General features: G+C 36.0%; 1 protein-coding gene across 1 annotated transcript in view; it reads left to right on the top strand.

Annotated features, from left to right (window-relative positions):
* Positions 1-4,857: 4,857 nt before the first annotated feature.
* Positions 4,858-25,749, top strand: part of LOC145673199 (mitochondrial potassium channel ATP-binding subunit) — a 61,605-nt gene continuing 40,713 nt past the window's right edge. Inside the window, exons 1-3 of the mRNA XM_081742670.1 lie at positions 4,858-5,088; positions 10,369-10,444; positions 17,124-17,469. Coding sequence (XP_081598796.1) covers positions 10,386-10,444; positions 17,124-17,469 — 405 coding nt within the window. The 5' untranslated portion in view covers positions 4,858-5,088; positions 10,369-10,385. The remainder of the gene's footprint in view (positions 5,089-10,368; positions 10,445-17,123; positions 17,470-25,749) is intronic.

The following is a 25,749-nucleotide window of genomic DNA, read 5'->3' as shown; positions in this document are numbered from 1 at the left end:
AAGAAGCCAAAAGAAATCATACTAAGGAAGAATCGCACTATAGCAATGCGAACTGGAATGAACATGTAATACAAAAGGACTGGAAAATCCGGTATCTTTAAGACGAGGCTTACAATAGTTTATTTGGTTTGTTCAAGAATTTTATCCTCTTCTTTTCCCCAAACAAATGGAGTTTTAGTACTTTTCAACTGATACAAAGGCCCAATAATTCTCCATAGTCTTCAACAAATCTAATACCCGAGGAAACCTAATAATTTATCAAGTGTTCTTCGATTTTCAGGTCGTGGCAAATACTTTATAACCGTGATCCTTTCCTCATGAATGGGCATATTACCATCTGAAAATACATAACGTAAAGCCTTAATCCGTTTCTTCCATAATTTTGTTTTATGAATTGGCAGTTACACCATATTCGCGGAGATATAAATGTTATAAAGCTACAGGGACGACTCGTGAGGGGAGAAAGAGGCGAGAGCTCGTTGACATCGTCCTCCTTTGATATTGCCTCCCAGACATGATATAATCCAGGTAAAGTAATATAAAACTTTTATATTAGGCATGCAAAAAAAAAAAAAAAAACTATCCCAAAGATGTCTCTGATCCTTCGCTTTACCCACAAGAAATTAAACCTTGCATCGTTACTGCTATATAACAATATTAAGGGAAATATGAAAAATTATGAAACCTGAAAAGTTAATTTTAAGATCGTAAAGTTAGTCTTAAAAATTTAAACGCCTCTTTGCTGTGAACCCCTCATTGCTAGTCAACGGGCCCTTTAATATACGCCCCTGGAATCTCCAGTAGCCTCAGGAACTCTTTAAAATCTTCATTTACTAGAAAACTCGATCCGCCTTATGCAGAGTCGTTTTGACGTATGATTAGCAACATACTAAAGGTCTGATTACTGCAGGAAACATACGTTAGTCGAACTCTTTAGTATGGCACTAATCACTTGACAGAACGACTGTGCATAAGGCTCGATATGTTGTGTAATAAGGCGTTTGTAATATTAGCAATACTAGCATTGTCTTTATTTTCCAATATAATCTAACAACGAAATTCAGGATAAATTTCGAAAATACTTGGTAGGATCTTGTGATTTTTGAAATGTAAAGCTAAGTCTATAATAACACAAATAATAAAAATGCGAAAATAAAAATATACTATTAAGTGAAATAATTAATAACATAAATACATAGGGCATTTCCAGGTGTTCCGGACTGACAGTTCGGAACACATGTTGCAATTCCAACTATCTTCGCTGAAATAAAAGCTCCAGGATGCTGTAATTTTGTTTAGCTATCAGGCATTTCAAGACTTTCATTTGACTAGGATACAATTTCTACAATGACAATACTTAAATAGAAATTAATTATTGAAATTCCGGACTGTTCCGGACTGACAGTTTTGCAACGTTAGTTTCAATCTGAAACAATTCATCATTTTAATTCTCTGAAAGTAGTCATAATCAAATCATGTTCTATATCACAAATTACAGTAAATAAGTGCAGTATTACACTTTTTTTTTGTATGAAGGTAATTTATAATAACAGATATTAAATTTTAAGCCACATTCCGGACTGACGTTTCCATGTTCCGAACTTACTCCTATGAAATAAAACTGGGATATTTGGAATACGAGTGAAATGAGCTATAGTATTGTGCACAAAGTGATATATATCAGCACTTAAAACATATGTGTATAAGCTAATAAGCACTTAAGCCTGCAAAATTGCCCACAAAAACTTAAAGAAACTTTCACTGTGGGACGATATTGACTACAAATATATAATATTGTAATTCTTCCACTTTAAATAGGTCAACATCAGTTAATTGTAATGGGCCATAAAACACAAACTGCCGAGCTACATTTTCAACTTTTTTGGCCGACAAAAACTCTGTCCTATCTTTTCCAAGAATTTAATTGTAACAACAGTCATCTATGCTGCAATGGAGAGCTCTGTCGATGTAGAACTTCTGATCGTAAAACACGGCGTAATAAAGATGATCTTGAAGGAATACTTCCCCAGATCTTGCTGAAGTGTCTCGTGGCAGCACGTGGCTTAAAAACTTGTGCCTCATCCACTTTTCTGATGCATGATACTGACGTAGGTATTACCTTAAAGAATTCTCACGTAGTCCTAGGATGACCACCACATCTTTCCAAAATCCATCAGAATCTTTTTTCTCAGCTTCAATTTTATCCACTGGCGCTTCAGAAACATTGGTATGCTTAACTTTGTTTTCAACTTGTTTGACGAAATCATGAGAATTTCTAATAGAGTTTCCACTTAAAATGGTCCGTTTTGCAATCCCCTTTACATTACCTTATATATCATATACAGTTCCTTTTCCGTTGGAGGTTGGAAAAAACTTCCATTCCACACCATCAAATGTTTCAGCCATTCTTGTTATATCTGCCAACATGAACTTGTGCTTAAACTGGCTAGATTCGCCGTAAGAGAATATTTCCAAATTGATGCTACTCCTTCACGGAATACACACTGATTCTCAAGAGCACAATTGTTTTTAGGTAAGCATGCATTGCATATTTTTCGTGTTTGGAAGAATCCGAAACAAAAGCAAAATTAATTTGCTGTCGCTGACCATCATTATCCAAGAACCACGACACAACTGTAAAGACTGACACATGTTTGTTAACCTAGAGAGCTGACTGGACTTCATTCTGCTCTTTACAGGTGAAATTTTCAGCAAAATCCATCTGTAAAACTATGGTTCCACGAGAAATGCCTGCTTTACTGTTAGCAAAATATGTTGCTTGTTGACGTTTTGTGAAAGTATGGCTTAAAAAAATAGAAACATCACAAGTCAGTTCATCCAGCAGGTCTAAAATGCTTGTGTAATTGTAAATTGTCAAAATATAAATAAGCTCCTCTGAAGTACAAGCTAGATGCTTACCCGGCAAAATTTCTGATGAGATTGGAGAGCAAAAACAAGTCCAGACAGGAAAATGAAACATCTGTCAGTCCGGAACATATACTTGGTCAGTCCGGGACAGATTACTCGGTTATAGGAGGAGATCAGTAAAGTCCTATGGCTCATTTGAAAGGCTGTTTCACAAAGCCCGAAAATATTATTTTTTTTAAATTCACGAACATACAGGCAAACTACATAAAATTAAAAATGGAAAACGTTCCGGACTGACAAAAAAGTAACTAGTATTTATTTAATTTAGAAGATAATTATATTTACACAGGCTATATTCGCTTTACTGCTTGATTTATGAAATACTGATCACAGTGCATCAGAGAAATGAATTTTGGTCAAAATCTTGCTATCGATCCATCGGTATATCAGTTTATAGCTTAATATATAATTTGCTTGGTTTAATAACTTAGATAATCTATTATTTAATTAGTATTATTTGACAGTGAAATACAAATTTCAACAATATTTTAGTTCAAATGCGTTTTTAGATGTAATATAATGAATATGTATTAAATCAGAAATAATTATGTAATTATAACGTCAAAAGAAAAACTATAGTCCCTCAGAGTATAAACACTTCATCCAGTTCCTTGCCAGGTGGTAAAGTGCCCAGGGCCGACGAGACGTTACCACGTTGGATAGAAACGGATATGCGCTGTATCAGATAAGATGTGGAGCGAACTTCGCCGGAAACATAAGAAATGCGTCTTCCTACCTCCCTAATGAATTCAAGACTTCTTGCACCCCAAGCACCACTTGTTTCAATAGCGATTGGAGTGAAAACAAACTTTTCGAGAAGGTTGTTGTATTTTCTTCGCTTTTCAGCTTCTCTGCGATTAGCAACAGCTCCAGCATTTAATACTGACAGAGGGAGACTTGAATGAGCGTATGTATCAGTGCATGTGAAGTCCCACAATAAACATTTACCTCACATCCATGGAACCAGTGTCATCCCATCCGGCCGCTTTCCATCCGAACGACAGCAACCAGAAGGTTCCCGTATTGAAGGAAATCCAGCTGTGTTGAGGGCTCGTAGTATTATATCGATTACAGAGGAATGTCGGGCGAATCTACCAGCGCTCTTCATGCATGAAAGGCCATGCAGGCCACGTTGGTTAACCTCATCCCCACAAGCTGGACAGCGATGAGGCTCACAAACTGCTAAGCCTAAACGTAAGGCTGCAGCAATTCGAAAGCTTTCATTTGACAAATGAAGGCCTAAAGGCGGAGAAGGTATCGCCATCAACCATGCACCCGCTTCGGGAGACGAGGCAGCAAGAAGCCTGGCTTTATCTTCCGGAACAACAACAGATTGTAACAAATGATTATGCAATTGGCATGCTATTGGTGTATACCAACATGACTGATAACACTTTTTGTTAATCTCCGAAAGGCTTGTATCTGCTAAATTTGCCCACTTATTAGAGCCTTCTTGAACTGAACCATCTGGGTCCAAACAATTATATTTAATTAGTCTGTTTTGATCTTGATTCTACCTGAAATTATCTTTCAAATTATGTATTGCACATGTGCATGTTGACATTTGTGTGGAAATGCCCCATAGCAAACACATTCGTTATTGGTTTGCGTGAACAAAAAAAATATCATCTAGTTTGCGATAATGTAAAAAAATATCATCTAGTATCATCTAGTAGCAAAATTTTGTAGATCACAACGGAACATAAAAAGTGGAACGGGGAATTGTAATTGCTATACTGATTATCTGAATTTAGATCACAAATCTTGCATTTCGTTGGTAGACACTTTTATTGCTCATTGCAAAATTTGCGAATCGGACAAGAACCAGAATAATGCAAGAAGTATTTATAGATGCTATTACTCATTACTATTGTCGCAAGCAGTCATTTAGGGGGCGGTGCGTTGGGATACCCACAATTTTGCGAATTCTGGCACGGAATGCGGTCCCAAGTGCTAAGATTATGAGAAGAGATTGAAAAATGACCATTACTATATAAAGAAGAAGAAGTAATATTAATGAACAGCTGATTTTCACAGGATTTTCTGCTAGGATTTGAATAACAAAATTAGCATATATTTGTTGTAGTAGAAGATTGGAATGTTTACAAATGCATGAATGCAAATCATCATGATATATTGAGTTTTACACCTGGGTGTAGTGTAAGTTGCCTGAAGGAGAATATCCTGGATAAGAGTTTAATACTAAGTTGTTTAAATTTCATGTATTAAATTTTGGTACTTTACAGAGAAAGTAATATGTAAACAATTTTTGTTACTATTGCTGAAAGTAAAATAGCTTAGTGATGTTGTACAGGACCTTGCTATCAATATGGGACATATTTATATTCTTGAAAAGGAATTTCTCTTTTTGCAAGAAATTTACTCACAGTGCCTTAGATAATGTTTCGGAAGAAAGAATTTAACAGGTGTAGATTGACTTTAGAAGGGCTGAGCTTAACCCTCGAATAAACTTTAAAAAACACAAGTTAACCTGTGGTAGGTGACCACTTTAAAGCAAGAATGCTATCTAACCGAGTCAGGGTAGGGGTGCAGAAGCCTCAAGTGGTTAGCGAGGGGATGTGTTCGTTTGGTGGAGGCGCGTCAGCGATGGTGGCTATGCGTGTAAACTACAGGGTGGCCCAGAAGTAGGTCTACAGTCCCGTACCGATCAATTCTTGCTTTTCATATCATTTCTTATTGTCATCTATCCGGTAGACTTAGTGTCTTAATTATTTGTTCTTAATGTCTTTTTACTTATGCCTTAAGCTCGGAGCAGCCGAAGCAAATAAACCTATAAGCTAGAATGTTATACTTGATCAATGCAGGGGTGTATACCTACTTTTGGTCCACCGTGTATATATGCCAACACAACTAACGTATCTTCTACTGCGATTTTCACCAGTCATTTTCTCTGCATCTTTTCACTACCAATTTCTTTTCTTTATGTCTTACTTTACCATACCATGTTAAGCCATCAACTGATTCATTTCTCTTTAATATCATATGCTCGTCTCATTTCTGGTATTTACGTCATATATGTTTCGTAAATTTTACAATGCTTTGCTGCCATAAATTAGTATAGCACCTATTGGACGACTATGTGTAATTTTGATTTAAGTTGATTGCGGTCAATGTTCCGTTAAGGGGGTCCAGTGTCTTTGACACCGCTTCTTTCTATTGATTTCCGTTTGTTTACATAATATAACGTTATATTAAGTTAGGTTAGGTCAGGTCAGGTTAGGTTAGGTTAGCTTAAGGGGGTCCAGTGTAGTTTTGGACCCCCTTAACGGAACATGGACCTTGATTGCGTTGATAGGTTTTCTCAGGGTGCTCCGATTTCTCCTACCAATACTTCCATCATCATTTACTTGCCTTAATTATCGTTTCCTTTTGCCTGAAGGGCATTGTTGGACGTTCAACAGAGAAAAAGAAATATTTTAGTTTAGCGTCCCTTTCAGCAGCGAGGATATATGAGAGTGGACCTACAGCTTAATATGTAATCCGCAAACCGTGAGCCCCTGCCAGAAATCCAACACGGGTTTCCTATTCACATTCATTTATTTATTCTCCATTCTGCACAAACTTGGAAGTAATTTTCCAATAGTTCATGGGATTTGTCATGCTTAATTGAAGCAGTACATATGCTAAACACATTTGTTAAGCATAATTCACACATTTATACATTATAGTAGTAGTAGTAGACTTTATGCATTATAGTAGTATATTCAGTTAGCCTACGCGCCTGTGCAGGACACCTAGTTACGATTCACGGTGAGAGTTCGTATAGTTCGGAACCCATGGTAACCTAGGTCCACGTCTGTTTTAGCATCGGTGCTGAAAAGGACGATAAATTCTCAATCCAGCCAACCATCCTGCTGGGTGTTGTCCTATTTTAGTTTCGCATAAATTAACTACCTTTTATTTTATCGTAAGTAAATATATATATATATATATATATATATATATATATATATATATATATATATATATATATATATATATATATGTGTGTGTGTGTGTGATTTTACCTCTTTACGTCACAAGTAGTGTACGCACATACCTACCGTCGTTGACGTGCCTTCTACGCTTTTTCCTGGCTCGATTAGACAGTATTCGTGGTTTTTAGTGGCGCATGTTGGTTAGTGATTTTCGTGCAGTCGTTTTAATGACATCGATACGTATTTATACCCATAACAAGTAAGCCCACCTACAGCGAATCTGCATCCAGTAATGTAACTTGCCCCGTAAGATCAGTTTCTAAGGCACTAAGACTGATTAAAGATGCGAGTGTGCAATAAATTAAGGTATGTGAACTTAAAACTAGGCAGCAGGGAACTATTCATTCTGTACACAATCAAATACGATCAGTGACCTAACCAAGAGTACTGTAAATCGTGGAGATTGCCGAGCTATTGGTAGAAGAAAAATACGGATATGCTTCCAGGATGATGCTTATTCTATTGGCCCGTTTACGTTTCTTATGCCTACGCTTAAACACATTTACAATATGTGTCGAATGTTTTTCTGGATATTGGTGGGATTGTGCTATTACTCACACATTTAATTTGTTCCAATAATATATTATTTCGTTTAAGTTGTATTAGGAGTATGTAGCTAAAAGCGGCTACCAGAAGAGTCATAACTGCTTAAGGCTAAATGTGTGAATATGATCAAAAATTTCATTAAGGAGAATATTTGCTGATGGAGAGTCTAAATCTGTAGTTGCCATATTTAGGTGGAACATTACAAAAGTGATTCCATGATTAATCTGTAACAAGTTCATTACTTTTAGGCAGCTAAATATAGCTGAATAAATAGAATACTGTTTAATACACGTTTTCGGGTGTTAAGTGAGCTTATCCCACTTAATTATGTAGGTATTACGTAAATTCTACTTTATATTAGGTTTATTCGTACCTAGTGTAACTTTCGTCTATTTAGCAGTATTCTGTTTGTTTCCTTTTTTTTTTTCTTTTAATTTAACGTCCCACGTTATACACAGATGTTAAAGGAAACAGTCATGATAAAATGGATGATAATGGTGAAATGACGAAAGTGGGATGAAACTGGAGAGCTCCTAGAAGATCCACACACAATGTTTGTCCACCACAAAGCCTATTTGGCGAGAGCTGGGATCGAACCGTGCAAGGTGTCCATCGGTCAGGAAAGTCACGAAATCAGAAAACGGTTATGAAAGTCAAGAAATTTAGATTTTGGGTCATGACTTTTTTTTTTTTTTTTTTATCTACAAATATAAGTAGAAACTGGAAAATTTTGTTCTATAAAATGTCAAAATTCACCGCCAGAAATGTCAGTAGTTGGCTTTAGATGTTACGAAATCGCAAAAACAGACTATATACAGTGAATATACTGAAAGTGATGTCAGAAGACACGAAGTTTTTATTGCTCCAGAGAACAGCCTTTGAAAGTAGAGATAAGATAAAGATAAGTACTGAAGAATATAGGCACTGTTATTAGATTTGAATGTTACGAAATTTTATGGTTTGGTAAAGAAAAGGTCAGGAAATTTTATTTTGGAATTTTAATAGACACCCTGTCATGAACCCCGCAAGGCAGACCACTGAGCCACTGCAGCCCCTCAACTTGCTTGTGCTAAAAGAAATTCAATGTAACTCGTGATGATTTAAAGAGTTCGTAATCATTGTGGTTCCTCGTGATAATCCTTCGGTTCGGTAATAAAATTTAGGTGTAATATTTCTTTATTGTGCTGTTTCAATGATTCAGGAAGAAAATCAATCTTCACAATACAATTAAATGGCTCGAAAATGCATTGCACTTATATTACTTCATTGATTTACACGACTTTTCCCCCTCTGCTGACACCGTTTTATCTCTAGTTAATGCATACTTTACGATAGTATGTTTTGTTTTGGTCAGTACTAAGCTCGTGGTTTCAGTGTAACGCATCTGTGGTGATTTGTGATTTAGGTATGGCAATTTCTTAGCTATGGTACGCATCATAGGCAGCCATCTTGCAATTTGTCACTCTGCTACGTAGCAGATAAATTTCGAACTACTACGATTGTGAAAAACACCACTCAAGGATGTGGTCGAAAGTATTTCGATGTAGTTTTAATTGTGGATAAGTTTTAAGGCTCATGGAACGATTTGTTGTCGTTCAGATCATTTTGAAATTAATACTGTATTTAATATTAGAAATATCATCTTTACACTCCTGTTTCACAATTTTAAACTCAAACTGTTTGATGGCCTTTCTCAACCTTTCTTTGATTTGTAGGGTACCTTGCGTAATCAGCTTGGTGATGGGATTTTTTCTTTTTCTTTTTTTAATTGTGGAAGATTCCATAAATCGAATAAAATATCTTTTAAAATGAGAGTTGACACTATTTCATTTCATACTTCCAAGTAATGTAGGACTAAAATGTTCATTTTGAAAACCCTTTACTATGTAGATTATGGGCAAATTTTAGCCTTCGCAATTAAAATAAATTTCTCTCAACACATCTACGAATTCTATTACAGTTCCAGAGAAAAATGCAGATTAGCTATTGAAATAATTATCGTTCTCCTTCGAATAATCGACACAGTTGGTAAATGAAAAAAGAATCCGTTAATTTTATACGTAATGTAGCGTGCAATTCACGGGATTGACTAATAGTGCGAATGATGTAGCAAGGTGTATGATATATCTTACAATAAGTAATTTAGCCTACTTCTTTACAACTCTTGATTTGTACAAAATGGAGTGTTTCTGAGTATGAGTTTCTTACGATAAGTACTTGTTAATTTGTATTTTTGTGTACTAGGCCCTGAGTGAAGAGGAAAAGAAAAATACTTATTTACATTTACCACTTGTTACGAACGTCATTTTTGTTAGTTTAACTCCAGTATTATAGTTCTTTTAATTTGTATTTTTATGTGACTCACTGAATTGTAAAGACTTGGGAAGTAGCCGTTGCGTACGAACTAAACAATATAAAAAGTCATTTCCTCTGGTCTAGTGGCTAGTGCGTGCTATTTTGGTGCACGGGTCCCGCATTCGATTGCTGATGGAAGAACCTTAAAATTTGAACGTATTACGATGGTTCGGATTCTCCCATAAACTACAAGAGGTCTATGTCTCATATGACCTGAGTGCTAAAGGGGATGCTAAATTCCAGTTCAACCAACAATTTAAAGTGATATATTCTGATATCAAACTGCCCGACGCATACAAGAGTTTTTACGCTTGTATTAATCCTTTCAATTAGTTAAGCCATAGATGTCCTGCAGTGCTTCTTTTGCCATTTGTTTTTATGCTGCATGAGACGACGGATGTTCCTTAAGTGTTTAGAAATACACCTTTTCTTTGCCACTTTATCTTACATGTTTCTTTTTTCTATTTACATGTTCGTGTTATTACTGCTATGAAATCCCTGTTACCTGTTTGTTTTATTCATATATTTTATTTTATTGCAGAGCTAAGTATAGCAATCATGGCTTCCATTTGGATTATGTCCAGGCAGTGCTATTCCAGTTATTCAGTACAGTTCAGGTAAAGGATTACTACAGACATTATATTTAATTTGTTTAATACATATATACTGGAACTTTCATTAATTCGAACAAACGTTTATTCTTCTTGGAAAATACATTGTGCTCAACTGGTAAAAAATCCTTGCTAAATTGAACTTTTGAACCTCCTATAGTTGCGGTACAAGAATTTTTAATGTTGGACAGATTGCAAACAAAAGAATGCATTTGCATCCATATTCAGTTATAGAGAGGACATCATAGGGAGTGCCACACAAACACAACTACGATACTGATAAAGAAGATGAAAAGACAGGTAGGCGATGAAGTAAAAGGCAAACGTGTGTCCAACTCATTTTAAATTTTCGAAATGGTTAAACTTTTAAAAAGATTTATTGAATGTCAACCAAATGTTATTAAGGAAGTATTTTATGCAATAAATGACATTGATTATATTGTTGATCATGCAAAACTATTTAAATCAAGACAGACTAAAATCACGAATTTCTTTAATCGATAACATACTTAAGGTCATTCATTACTGATATATGTTTTCCATGGTATGTGTGGCTTAAGTTATGTGCGAGTAAATATAATTTATTTATTTGCGGTGTTGGATCACGCACATAATATGTTGCCTTACAGTCTACTGAAGATTAATTATCTTTTTAATGTTCACTAGTTCAGGTCGCTTAATTTTTTTTGATATTTGGAATGTTGGATAATTCGAATATTGTTTCGTTTTCTCTTGGATTTCGAATTGAAAAAAATCCTGCTGTAATTCAAATAAGAACAGTTTTGCCTTGCATCACGAAGTAGGCAAGTTTGAATTAAACCGTTTCAGTGTGCAATCTTTCTAGAGGGAAAGTAACAGTCTGATTTCTCTAAACTGAAATGAACTAAGCCTCGTGAGGAAAGTATGATGGACAGACTGTAGGCATATCACTGTTATCGTTTCATGTCTTCCTGTATGATTGTAATTCTATCAGCAATTAATAAAGATACGAGTAGTCCCGCGTAAAGTAGTCGCTAGTGCTTTCTCCTTTGGTGTGAACGGTCCCTGTTTCGTTTCCCGATAGGAATATTTGGTCGAAAAGTATAACAGCTTTTTCACGCCAGCCATCCTGAGTGAAGTTTTTCCTGGGTTTTTCTAATTTATATTAGGTAGATACCGGTTGGTACCTAACGTACAGGTTCCAGCCCGCTTCGTTCCTTTCCACTTCCCCGGATAGTGTGCTCGCTGAGAGACGTTATTCATCATACATGATGGGTTTAAGGCCATAGATGCTAGTAATACATAGAAATAGGTATAAATAAATATAAATAAAAATACGAGGGCGGATCAATAAGTAACTCACAAGAATTTATGTACAAGAAAGTGTAATAGGTAACACATCAAAAATATATACAAAATAAAGGCTCATATTAAACTTAGCTGCCTAGTTTCTCAACACAATTCTCCCATTATAGTACAAATTCAAAACTATCCTGATCCTAGAAGTCAACCGTTTGTTCATAACCGATCTGAAAAAAAAAAAAAAAAAAAAAAAAGATTAAGCTGAAAATTGTCAGTTTTTCAAAATGTATTCGCCAGTTAGTACGAATTGCCTCTTCAATGGTCGAATCCTCATTCACACCTTATATATTTACGATACTAGTAGTTGTCTACTTCTCCTGGTAGATATGAATGTTTATGAGCTATATAACATTTATACAAGCATATACAGTCTGTCAAAAAAAAAAAAAAAAAAAAGCCACTCAGAGCAACCGCAAGGGTTTCATTATATTTACTATTTAAATAACCATTCGTGACATACTGGCATCTACTTGGTGTTTCTAACAACCTTTAAGTTTGCGGAGGATCTGAGCAGTATTTTGCTTTACAAGAGTTCAGATGCTCTCTGTTTGGTGTCTCGAGTGTGGTTGAGACTTAAAATGCTTGTTTTGTTTGCTTTTCTGGAGCGATGTAAAGTGTAAATTTTAATGAAAATTATGTATTATTGAATGTTTGTTTTGTTTACGTTCTAAGAGGAAGTGCTTCACGTACATTATGAGACGTTGAAGAATCTCATTATTCCCTAGAAACTCGAAATATGAGAAAAGTATGTGACACAAGCCTTTGTAAACAAAGACGAAGTCTGACACTGCGAACTGAGGGCTACTCAAATAGACAAATCGCCAAAATTCTAGGTATACATCATACTATCCTTGGTAGAATAATACAAAATCAAGGAGAGCATGGTATATCTTCTGAATGGGAACGGTGTGGCAGAAAATGAAAACAGCTGCGAGATTGAATCAAGAGGTTTTTCGCTTGGCTGTATCAGACAGAGCTTCCAGGGGCATGAAATGAAGCGGCTATTTATTCTAGTGCAGGTTATAACATAAGCCTGATGATTGTTGTCAGACGATTTAATGAAAAAGGCTTACATAAGAAAACTAAAAAAAAAGGACCCATTTTTAACTGATAAACAGGTGAACGCTAGAAGAGAGTTCATGAGTAGACACGGTGCAAGGAGTGATGAACAGTGGTAACATGTAATTTTCTTCGATGAGAAGTTTATGATTGTTGTAAATGACAATGGAATGAAATTTTGGATGAGAAAAGGAGAAAATGTGAAGCCAAAGTACGTTTCCAAAAGAAGTTTGATGAAAGTGTCATGTTGTGTGGATGCTTTACTTCAAATTGAGTGGGGTGAAATAAAATCTCGAATAAACAAATTAATGCGGCATATTACATTGACATTTTGAAATAGCGAAAGTTACTACAACCATGTGTTGACTGTTTCTCTGGTCTTAATTTGAGTTGATTTATTTTCCAAGACGACAGTATGCCGTGTCACAGAGCACGGAGTGTAGCGGACTGGTTTCAAAGCATGAATTTCCAAAGATTATGGTGACCATCAAATTCTCCGGATATGAATTCTATATAGAATCTGTTGCATATTATGTCACAAAAAGGACATGGGAAGATATATCAGTCTAGTAGACAAATCACTGAGGAACTGGTTCGAATCTGGCACCTCGAACTGGATATTATATTAAGTGAAACACTTGTGAACATCATATCCCGTTGGTTTGCAGCATTAAGAGCTCCTCGTGGTTGTGTAACAAAAGACTGAAGTGTTGTAAAAATTGTGGTGTAAACAATTTTCTTTTTTCATTTACTTTCAATAATTTACCTACCATTAACGATAAACTTTGGACAAAGAGTGTGATGATAAAAAATATGCATTAAACTTGATTTCTGGATTATAAGGTCCCTCAATGTATAAAACTCAGCGTTTTCATGTTATGCTCATATATGTACTACAGTAGTACAACATAAACATTAGAGAATTATTAAAAGATCAGTTGAACAGTGTGTGACCAACGAGGTGTATAAAATAGGGTTGAAATTAACAATGTAACAGTTTTTTCAAAGTGGTTATATTTTTGTGACAGACTATAGAAGTATATAAATTTAGTGTTAGTGCACTAACTTGTAATTAAACCCTGCTAACTTTTACTTTTTAGGAGTCTATTTTGTGAATTTTTTGAACCAAAACTTCACATATCCAACTACCCAAGAACTATTTGAAATTTTCTTACGTGCAACTTATCCAAATCGCACTTTGGTTCCCGTTAGTGTGATCATACGTAAACCCTATTTCCTATTTTTTTAATTCTTTAAATATACAGGGTGTCTCAAAAGCCCCCTGACGTACGGTACTTCTGTTATTATAAGAGTTAAAGTAAAATGTAAAAGGGGAAAGGGGCTCCAAATGTAATGTTTTCAATCTAAAGTGTAGGAATTTTTAAATCGGACGAGCCGTTTGGGCTGTACACTCTTTATGCGCCCAATATTAAATGAAACTACAACGTTGCCATTTACCTGGGGCTGGGGAAGGGAAAGACGGGACAGGAGGTGGACAAATTTTGTAAGAGTATGGTGAATAGGGACATGTTTGAAATTGGGGCTGACCATCGACACGTTAGCATAACACAGTAACTTCATTCACTTATGTTGTGGATCCAGGTAACTAGCAACGTTCCATTTTCATTTAACATTGGGCACATAAAGAGTGTACAGCTCAAACGGCTCTTCCGATTTAAAAATTCCTTCACTTTAGATTGAAAACGTTATATTTGGAGACGATTTCCCCTTTTACATTCTGTTGTACCTCTGATAATAACAGATTTACCCTATGTCAGGGGACTTTTGAGACACCCTGTATATGTGGTGTGAACGAGGAATATTGTTTTGCTTGGTGAATCCTTTTCCTTCAACCTTCAGAAAATTGACTTGAACTATTGCTTTTGCAAAACTTCGCTTTCTTTCAAGCCCCAAACGGAAACATGACAGCAGAAAGTTTCGGAAAGTGTTGCTATTTTCACTGCTAGCGTCTCATTTTAGATAGTTTCTATTTACAACGAAGGGGGAGGGGGTGCAAGTGTATCCGCCGACCCTATATATATATATATATATATATATATATATATATATATATATATATATATATATATATATATATATATATATATATATATATATATATATATATATATATAATTGCAATGAAGTTATTGTATTTGGTCTAGTAATTAATTCGTGCGGTTGATACGCACACATTGAAGCTGTAGTACAAACACAAAATACATAAATACCTTAAGAAAAATATTGTCCATCGCTAGCCACCACTTTCGCCCATCTGTCAGGCAATGTACGGATTCCGTGGCGAAAGAAGTCCTCATCCTTGGAAGCGATCCAGTCAGAGACCCATGTTTCGATATCTTCTGAAGAAGTAAACCGCTGTCCAATCAAATCGTTGTTCATGCAATCGAACAAGTAGTAGTCCGAAGGAGCAACGTCTGGTGAATACGGCGGGTGGGGTAAAACTTCCCATCCGACATTTTCTAAATAGGTTTTGACCGGTTTTGCGACATGTGGGCGAGCGTTATCATGTTGAACAAAAAGTTTATCATGTCTGTTCTCCCATTCTGGTCGTGTTCTGGCCAGAGCTTGCTTCAAACGCATTAATTGTCATCGATAACGTTCTCTATTCACAGTTGCACCCGGTTGCAGCAGCTCATAGTACACCACACCTTTCATATCCCACCATATGCACAGCATAACCTTTGCACAGTGAATATCTCGTTTTGGTTGTGATGGACCTGGTTCACCTGGTTTCACCCAGGCCTTTTTTCGTTTAGGGTTCTCGTAATGGATCCACTTCTCATCACCCGTAATAATTCGATGCAGAAACCCCTTTCTGCTCTGTCGTTGAAGCAGCAATTCGCAAATGGTTTTTCGTCTTTCAACGTCTCTGTCTTTCAATTCATGTGGAACCCAATGTGACATCTTTTGAATCATTCCCATGGCTTTCAAGCGTTTGGAGACTGTTGTTTGATCAACGCCTAATGCTGCTGCAAGTTGTTCCTGCGTTTGACACGAATCCTGCTCGAGCAATTCTGTCAATTCTTCGTCTTGAAATTTTTTTGGCTGTCCAGCTCGCTCTTGGTCTGCCAAGCCGAAATCACCACTTCTAAACCGTGCAAACCACTTCTGACACGTTCGCTCAGCTAGAGCATGGTCACCATACACTTCCACCAAAATACGATGACTTTCAGTCGCACTTTTCTGCATGTTAAAGTAATGCAGCAGGACACCCCGCAAAAAACACTTTATCAGGCACAAATTGCGCCATGTTCACTTAACTACAAAGGGTGTTGTTGACGCTTTAATCCACTGCCCTATACTACGAACGATACGCGATGACAGGGGTTTGCAACACATGTGTGGATACACGGAACTGTGGGACGCTCCGTTCGTTGCGCCATCTCTTGTCCACCCGCACGAATTAATTCCTAGACCAAATAATTAATAAGTTACATAGCTCATAAGCATTTATAATTATCGAAATAAGTAGACAATTACCAGTATCATAAAAAAATATATATGTATTATGCATTATTCATTATTTTACCACTGTTGAGACAAATGAAAAAGAGCTTAAGCCTTGTAATCCTGACGAAAAGTGCCCAAGCGAAACACTTAAAATATCAGAAAGAAATACAGTTGGAACTAAAATTATTTGCATGATCAGCCTATTAATTATTATTCCTTACTTTCAGTTAAATCAACATTTTCCAATTAATATGTAAATAATGTTCGATTGTTAGACTTTTTTTAATTATTTGAAACTGCATATGACCAGAAGTTCGGAGCAGTCCCAGCGATTTAAATGTAGAAAGGAGATAACTTGATTTCAAAGAAAAACAGGCAAAATAGTTATAGTATATTAATAAAAGATTCGTGAAATTAAATGGTGTTTTATACTTGTATATGCTTAAAACATTATGAGATACGTAGAAAAAAAAAAAGGCTTTTAGAAAAGGACAAGAGATAAGCGATCTGTAGAACATTGTGACTAATAAAAGTGATCCCTGCGGAACGCCGGTATAGGTTAAGGAAGAACAGTACTAAATGGAAGTGCATGTTGATGGAATAGAAGAACGAGTTGTGACGAACATACGGCCATGATTTTCAAAGAGCTTGTAATGAATTTTAAAATAATAAAAAAATGTATTTGTAGCTTTCTGTGTATCTTCAGAGGAAATTTGATTCATATTTTATTTAATTGGTTCTTTGGCAAGAGTCTTGCTCGCATTGGACTATTAACTATTTATTTTATTGATTTATTTATTTTCTGTAATTGCAGGTACTATCTGAAGGGAAGTAGCTTACCCGTATTGAAGAACTATGTTGTGAAACCGAATTTGTTATTGAAGAATAACAGATATGTGGAGAGGTTTAGCCAGGGTGTAACCAAAGACTCGTCTTACATAAAGAATAGGACTACCTTTTTATTAAAGCTCTGTTTCGGTATAGGGACAGCAAGTGGTATTAGATTATGCACAAAAAGTTTATCAGTGGCGTGTGATGATTCAAAGTCCAGAGTTGCTGGAATGAAGTTTGATTCAGACTCTCCTGCCTCAAGTTTTGATTGGAAGAAGTTCCTACAGATGTTAATGCCTCATTTTTGGTATATTGTAACTGCCATAATTGTAAGTGATATTTGTTGCTTGATGTGAGTGTTTTCTTCGGTTGTTTGGTGACATTTTCTAGTTAAAATGACGGAAGGGAAAAAATAGGTCAAAATTCTTAATTATTTACTTCATTACACTAGTTAACAAAGGTTTTGTTACATAAAAGGAAATACCTGTTCTTAAAGAAACTTTTTGCGCTGAATTCGAATATGCACTCGGTTTTTCTCCATCACGTACGATTTTCCCGTAACAGAGGGATTTTCGGGAAAATCCCTCAAAAATTTCCCTTTTCGTTTATTTTACACCCCAAGATCTTGTCCCCTTGCATATACTAACATAGAAATTATACCTAAGTATACTTTGATTCATATTTAACAAACCCTCCAAGTTTCGTAATAATCGCTTTATTCTTTCTAGAGAAATAAATATGTTTGTATGTATACTGTGTGTACTGTTTATTGCACCTTATAGTAATGCTTTCAGATCTCTTAAGTTGAGGTAAAACGTTTTGCTTTATTACCACAAACACATATATAAAATATAATACAATATAATTTACAAGTGTGACAATTTACAATAAACAATAATACAAATGTACCAAAAGGTTATGAAAAGACAATCAAAACTATCACAATATATGAAACTTCCATTGGGTTACAAAAACGTACACTACTTCCTTCTTTTGTAAGAAATGTTGCATTCTCTAACAAGACCCCAACAATAGTCCCCCATCATTGAAGGATCCCATCGTCCCTGGTACCTTTTCTCCATTGCCATTATATCTTGGTGGAATCTTTCCCCCTGTTCGTCGCTGAGAGCACCTAGGTTAGCAGGAAAGAAGCTGAGGTGGGAGTGCAAAAAGTGGATTTTTAAAGACATCCTACAACCCAACTCTTTGTATTTCTGTATCATGTCTTGTACGATTTCTGTGTAACTCTCAGCTTTGTTATTGCCCAGAAAGTTGCGCACAACACACTTAAATGCTGTCCAGGCAGCTAGCTCAGCACTGTTTCACTTGCTGTCAAAGCTATCATCAAGCATTAATTTCCTAATTTGGGGACCAATAAACACTCCCGCTGAAATCTTAGCATCACTCAGGTTAGGGAACTTATCTCTCAAATACTTGAAACCTTCACCAGATGTGTCCATGGCTTTGACAAAGTTTTTCATAAGTCCTAACTTGATATGAAGTGGCGGTAGTAATATCTTATTAGGATCTACCAAAGGAGCGTATTTGACGTTGCATTCTCCAGGTACGTAATTCACTCTAGGTTCCCATTCCTTCACTTCATAATGTTTGTCATCAGCTCGGCTATCCCATAAACATAAAAAACATTGGTACTTCGTGTAACCGCACTGCAGTCCTAATAAAATACCAACTACCTTGAGATCACAACTTATTTGCTAACAATGGTCCTTGTAATTTATAAGATTTAGCAAAGTTGACATGGTGTCATAGGATTCCTTAATCTTCACTGAGTGCGCAAGTGGTATAGAAGGTTTTTTTATTTCCATTATGTAAAAGGACAGCTTTAAGGCTGACCTTTGACGCGTCGATAAATAACCTCCATTCTTCTGGAACGTAAGGAATTCCTAGCTCCGCCATCAACCCATTTATATCCGTACATACGCACACATTATCTTGCATTGAGAAATAGCTTGAAAATTGAACATGTCTTTTCCTGTACACTGATATGTTCGTTTCTGCATCCAATAAGTTCCACTGCTGGAGCCTTGATCCCAGAAGTTCCGCCTCTTGTTTTGTCAGGTGCAAATCACGGACTAGGTCATTAAGTTCACATTGCCGGATGAAATGTGGCTCGCGAACACAGTCAGGGATGAACGTTGGATCCTTGGATGTACATGTTGATGTCGATGGTTCATCAAGGTCATGATCATCATCAGAGTCTTTTGGCCATATCTCTTCCCAGTTGGTAGGGGGCTCGGGAAGTGGAAGTTCATCCCCGTGCGGAATAGGTCTAATTGCGGATTTAACGTTGGGACAACTTATTGTGTATTTGCTTTTTTTAGAATGTCCCTTAACTACTGTGAGACAAAAATAACAATCATCCAGATGGTTGGTGGGTTCTCTCCACACCATTGGTACAGCAAATTTCATGAATCTCCGTTTCCCTTTGGCCCATGCAAGTAAAGTGACGTAGCACGACGCACAAATTATGTTGGGTGCCCAAGTTTTGTCGTGATCTCCCACACGACATCCGAAATATATATAATATGCTAGTTTCACCGATGGCGTAATGGATCTACACTGTCCTTTAACTACAAACTGGCCACACACATAACAAAAACTATTTGGTGAGTTAACACACGAACGCCGTCCTCTTGACGCCATTGTACTGATCACAAACTAAACTTCTGATCTTAGTTGGGTATAATGCCGTTAAGATCAAACATGAAAGCACTCTTAGCAGCAAAGACAACTTTGAAAGTGAAGTAGTGTTAAACCACACGTCAATATAAAAATGTACAAAACTCCCTCACCAGGTGTCAAGAACACAAGAAAGAAAGAAATGCGCGGGAGAGGGGGAAACGATACCGTAGTGGAAAATTCAGACTGCATTAGTTCTTTGTTGTCAACAATGAGTCTGTATTCCATTCTTTCTTTCTTTTGCATTCTGTTACATTTGATAACAAATATTGATAACCATTTCATGAACAAAACGAAAAAACTTGGAGAATTGTATATATATATGTATTAAGATATACATATACTGTACGTTTAAAAAAATATACGTTGGAAGTACATTCTATTTTTATACACGTTTCTAATTTACAGAGAGCAATACAAGTGTGTTGTTGACTATTGTAAATATTCATTTTTATGTCTGTGTTTGTAGTAATAAAGCAAATCGTTTTTACCCCAACTCAGGAGATCTGAAAGCATTACTATCAGGTGCAATAAACAGTGCACACAGTATACATACAAATATATTTATTTCTCTAGAAAGAACAAAGCGATTTTTACAAAACTTTTAGGGTTTATTAAATATAAATCAAGGTATACTTAGGTATAATTTCTATGTTACTATGTGTAAGGGGACAGGAGCTAGGGGAATAAAATATCTGAAAAAGGGAAAGTTTTGAGAAAATTTCCCGAAAATTCCTCTGTTACGGGAAAACTGTACGTGATGGAGAGAAACCGAGTGCATATTCGAATTCAGCGCAAAAAGTTCCTTTAAGATCAGGTGATTTTTCTCATGTAACAAACAAAAAGTTTAAATTTGTTAACTAGTGTTATTAAACTATATTGTAGAAAGAAAAGAACGATAACTGAGGAAGCAAAACAGAAGACAAGCGAGGTTATTATTATTATTATTATTATTATTATTATTATTATTATTATTATTATTATTATTATTATTATTATTATTATTATTGTTATTATTATTATTATTTGCAATATACGAGAGTGATTCAGAAAGTAATGCATCCAGAGTGAATGGCACTGATACAGATATCAGTGAAAAGCTTGCAATGTGAGCTACAAATGGTGGCATCATTTTTCGATGTAGTTCCCATTACGGGCAACACACTTGCATCAACGCGAAACAAGGTTTTTCATGCCATCGGCGAAGAATTGCGATGGCTGCTGGTGACACTGTTGCAGAACTACTGCTTCTACCTCCGCCTCAAACTGTAGCGTTGGCCCATAAAGTGATCCTTAATTTCGGGGAAGAGCTAAAAGTCGCAGGGCACAAGATCCGGACTAGAGGTAGGATGAAGCAGAATGTCAGCAACACTTTGCCATCAGATGGGACAACTTTGAATTTCTTTGTCGGAGGAGAGGAAGTGTGGCGGTACTTCATCGACTAGTGCTTCGTTTTCATTTCGTAATGGTGTATCCACGATTTTTCGCCGTCGATGATGTTCCTGGGCGCACAACCTTTCGCAGTCAGAAATTCAGTGTCAGCCCACTGTTTCAACTGGATGTCACCACTGGATGTCATGGATTGTTCCATTACTCTGAACCGAGAAGAGATAGGAAGGTGAAACAAGTGACATTCTATAGCTTAAACATCAGTGCATTAATGATAAACAGTTCAGAGTGTTTGCAGTACTATTGACCAAGTAGTGGGCTTGGAAGCATTACTTTCTGAATCGCCCACGTATTATTATTATTATTAACAAAGAGATCCCTCGTGGCTATATAGTTAGCGTGATAGTTTTGTGTTTGGGGCCAAGGCGCTTAGCGTAGAAAACTAAAATTTCTGTTTCTTTTGATAGCATAGAGGCATTCGTTGGTTGGAAATATTAAATTCCCAAGAGGTTTCTGAGTTTACTTTACTTATTTGAGGTTTTGGTTGATTTGTTGATGGTGTTGGTGTGACTTAGATATTCTTTATTTATGTCGCTTATCAGGAAAGTAAAGATACAAATACATTTGCACGTCAGGGGAGAAGTATGCACCAAAGTTGGCGATAATGGTAGGAGAGTTAAACGACGAGAATTGAGAATGATTCGTCAGTGCTGCACTGAGTCTTATGGGAGGAGCACGCGCTGGAAATTGTAGCTGCAATATCTAATCCCGCGAGGTGTGAAGTGCGCAGCGTAATGAGGTTTTCGCAGGCACATGGAAAGTGTCCATCTGAGATCCATCAAGAAATAGTGTCTGTGTGTGGGAATGTAATGGACCCATAAAATGTGGCGAAGTAGTGTCGTGCGTTCGTAGAAGGATGGTGTAATATTCATGATAAAGAGAGGAGTGGGAGGCCGTCTGTGATTCCTGATGACCTTCGAAATTGCATTGAAGTAAAGATGCGTGCTAACGGGCGGGTGTCAATTAGAGAATTGTGTGTGGTGTTTCCTGCTGTTTCAAGAAACACTATTCATGAAGTTGTGATTAGATTAGGATACAATAAGTTGTGTGCGTATAGAAACAATTTACATTCAAACACAAAACCAAACGAATGGGATATGCACTAGACTTTCGTACGTGCTACACAGAAGAAGGAAATGTATTTCTGGACCCCATTGTGATAGGTGATGAGATTTGTATGTTCCACCATATACCTGAGGCCAAGTAAAAATCATTGCAGTGGCGCCATACCCATTCTCCAAAAGCCAGAATGTTTAAAACCCCATTTTCAACACGTAACAGTTTTTTAGGATTGCCATAGTATCCTACTGGTGCAAATCACACCTCTTGGAGGAACGATTAATGCTGAAACACATCCAAACTTTGGAACATCTTTGGCGTGCAGTTCAAAACAAACGGAAGAGCATGTTCTCATATGGGATCCTCATTATTCATGACAACGCCCAGCCCCATTCAGCAAATATCGTCAAGGAGTTGCTTGTACATTTTCAATGGGATGTCCTTAAACATCTACCATATAGCCAGAACCTCGCACCTAGCGATTATTATCTGTTCCTGGACCTAAAGAAACATTGGAAGAAAATACTTTGACGACTACAGTGAAATCAGGGAAGAAATCACAGGTTCCAAACTTAGACGCGGCGTTTTCACGATTCTAGGATACAAAAACTTGTTTCGCGTTTGAACAGATATTTGGACATGGTGGCACTTATGTGTAGAAATAGCCTTTGTACCAGTGTAGCTTTCTGTGCGCCTGATACACTTCTTGTATATCTTACTTTCGTTTGTATATTTACTTTCATGACAAGTCTTGTAAATGAGAAGCTAATTCCTTGCTTAATAAGGAAAAAGAATCCGTTAAGAAAGAATATGAACTAGCCATAGGAGAATGCTCATTGTTAAATCTGGTTAGCGTAAAGTAGCAATTTTAGATCATTCATTATTTTTTAAAATTATTTTTTAAAATACGTAAATTATTTTTTGTATACCTACTCTTTACTATTTTTAGCAAGTAATTTTACTGTGTATACCAGGGGCAAGCGCATGGCGCGTTGCGGCGTTCGACCCTGGGATTATTGCTGCATTCGGCCGTCCTTATCAGTAACTACCAATTCTCTAAACAATCCAGTAGTTCAACAAATGCATATCTTCAAATTTTTCAGTTTCCAGTATCTTCAAATCTGCAATATGTACTTAATTCTAACTTCATTAGAGCAGGAAGCATTTTCAAAACTAATTTAATGTTGCTAATGCTTTCGTTTCAACTCCCTCAGTTATTTACATATGAATACAAACCTTTATTGAATTAAATTGTTAATATTGTAATAATCACTGTGGTATCTGATAAATAATAGATTGCTCGCTGTCAATTGATAGTAGCGACATCATACGGCCCCTCCTCTGAACAATCTTCTTACTGTTTTGCAAGTTCTTAGTATACAAATGAGTAGATGGCGGGAATGTGCTACCGATAGTATCGAAGTAGCGGCAATGTATGAATACTCGATTCCATCCAAATCTACAGCGACACGGCCAGTGCTGAGCCGATTCTATATAAGGTAAAAAGGATGAAGAAATATAGGCACTTCTTGTAGAACTTTATAGCATTCTCCCTTCCCAAATCAAACTCACTACAGAATTTTAAACAACAATAATAATTTTTTAAGTTTAATCCAATGGGTCGCATGTTTTTTTTTTTTTTTTTTCTGTAGGGTATATGAAGTACATAAATAAACAAGAAAGAACAATTGCAACAAACTTATGAATTAGATTTGAAAAAGGGTTGTACCGGGACTGCACTGGACAAATGGAGTAAACAAATTTTTGAAATTTATTAAAACAAACAAATTACTGAGTAAAACAATCAAAAATGGATATAATTACCCTTATAGTCAAGTTAAACTTTTAAACTCCAGAAGATAACTCCTAAATACTTATTCAAAATCTCCTTTAACACCCTTAATATCGTGTTCAAATTATTCACTGCATAGATAATGTATTTCGTAGAGGAATTGATCAGCTCTTGCTTATGAAGTGAAATGTGATTGTATTCATACTGTATAGGGGTATGACAAAAACAAAATAGAGACCAGAATTAGGGAACATATTCGAGACCCGAAGCTAAATGGTTGTCTAGTGTCAGGGTTGTCAAAGATTTGAGCGATTCTAAACTAATAATTAAAGACGTAAAAGATTTAGACAAAGCATCTTCCGTAGTGGAAAGACGCGTAACAATTTAAATGTTGAATTTAGATAAAGGTAAGTTGAACAAGCAATGGGAGCACATAATTAACAAATTTACCCGTATACACCAAAAGTGATCTAAAAGTTCTTTTCGGCAAAAAGTACGATAGAAATGACTATTCTGAAATTAACACTAGAAAATTTCGATTACTATAAAGAGTTAGCGACTTTCATAAGTGAAAAGGGCTGTTGTTCTTGTACACATTTTTCTAAATTATTTTCTCTACATTTCTCATTAATTTAGTTTATTCTGAAACTTCGTTTGTTTAAAAAAAAACTTTATTAAATTGGAGTCAATTATACTAAATATTATAATAATAAAAAGTGAAATTGTTGTTAAGAAATATGTAGAAGCAATTGGATACTAATTTGCATTTTAATATGTACCGTATTAGGGCAGCTTATAGTTGAAATCATTGTCCAGGAAAATTAAGTCAAGCGGTATCAATGAAAATATATATCCTTTTTTTATCATAATATTGCGAGCGGTGATAATGATTAGAAATAATGAAAGTAAAAGGCTAATAGTCACCGCAAGAAACAAACCTTATCTCTAGGAAGTACTTTCGAAGATCATCTTCATCGTCGGCCTAGGCACACTTCAAAAAGGATTTAAACCATAAAAAGAATTTTAAAAATGTACGAAGTAAAAATCATCTTGTCACTATAATTAGACATATGTTAATAGTAATTCACTTGTCACTGTTCACTGTTGTTTACTGTTTTTTTTTTCTTTTTCCAGTATCTTCCAGACGGCGAAAATAAGTAGCAAAAACATTGCTCCAAATGTCATTTATGTCACCTTTATCTGAATTGAGTGGCGGTTTCTCCTTATGAATGTAATAAGCTTCTTTAATTTTCCGTTTAGTTGCTGTTTTTGCTTTTTCGATCAAATATGAATTAGCAATGTTGTGGTTATTTTCTTTGAGATGTGATGCCGATCCAGATAACTGTTGTAAGCTACGAGATTTGGACGTGCGAATGTGCTCAGCGATTCTGGTATAAATATTCATTTTTGTTTGACCTATATATATTTGATCACATTGACATTTAACCCTGTAGACGCCACTACTTTGTTGGGGATCAGTAAAAAAATAATTTAAAATTTGTAATATATTTTTCTATAGGTTTAGGAGGAACTTCGGAGACCTTGATGTTATATTTATGCAATGCCGCCTTAATTTTTGCATATATGGAACCAGAGGGACACCAATCCA

Source organism: Thermobia domestica, chromosome 16, assembly GCF_964235325.1.
Source record: "Thermobia domestica chromosome 16, izTheDome1.hap1.1, whole genome shotgun sequence".
Lineage (NCBI taxonomy): Eukaryota > Metazoa > Arthropoda > Insecta > Zygentoma > Lepismatidae > Thermobia > Thermobia domestica.
Note: the sequence above shows the minus strand (reverse complement) of the source record. Positions and strands in the feature narration are given on the sequence as shown.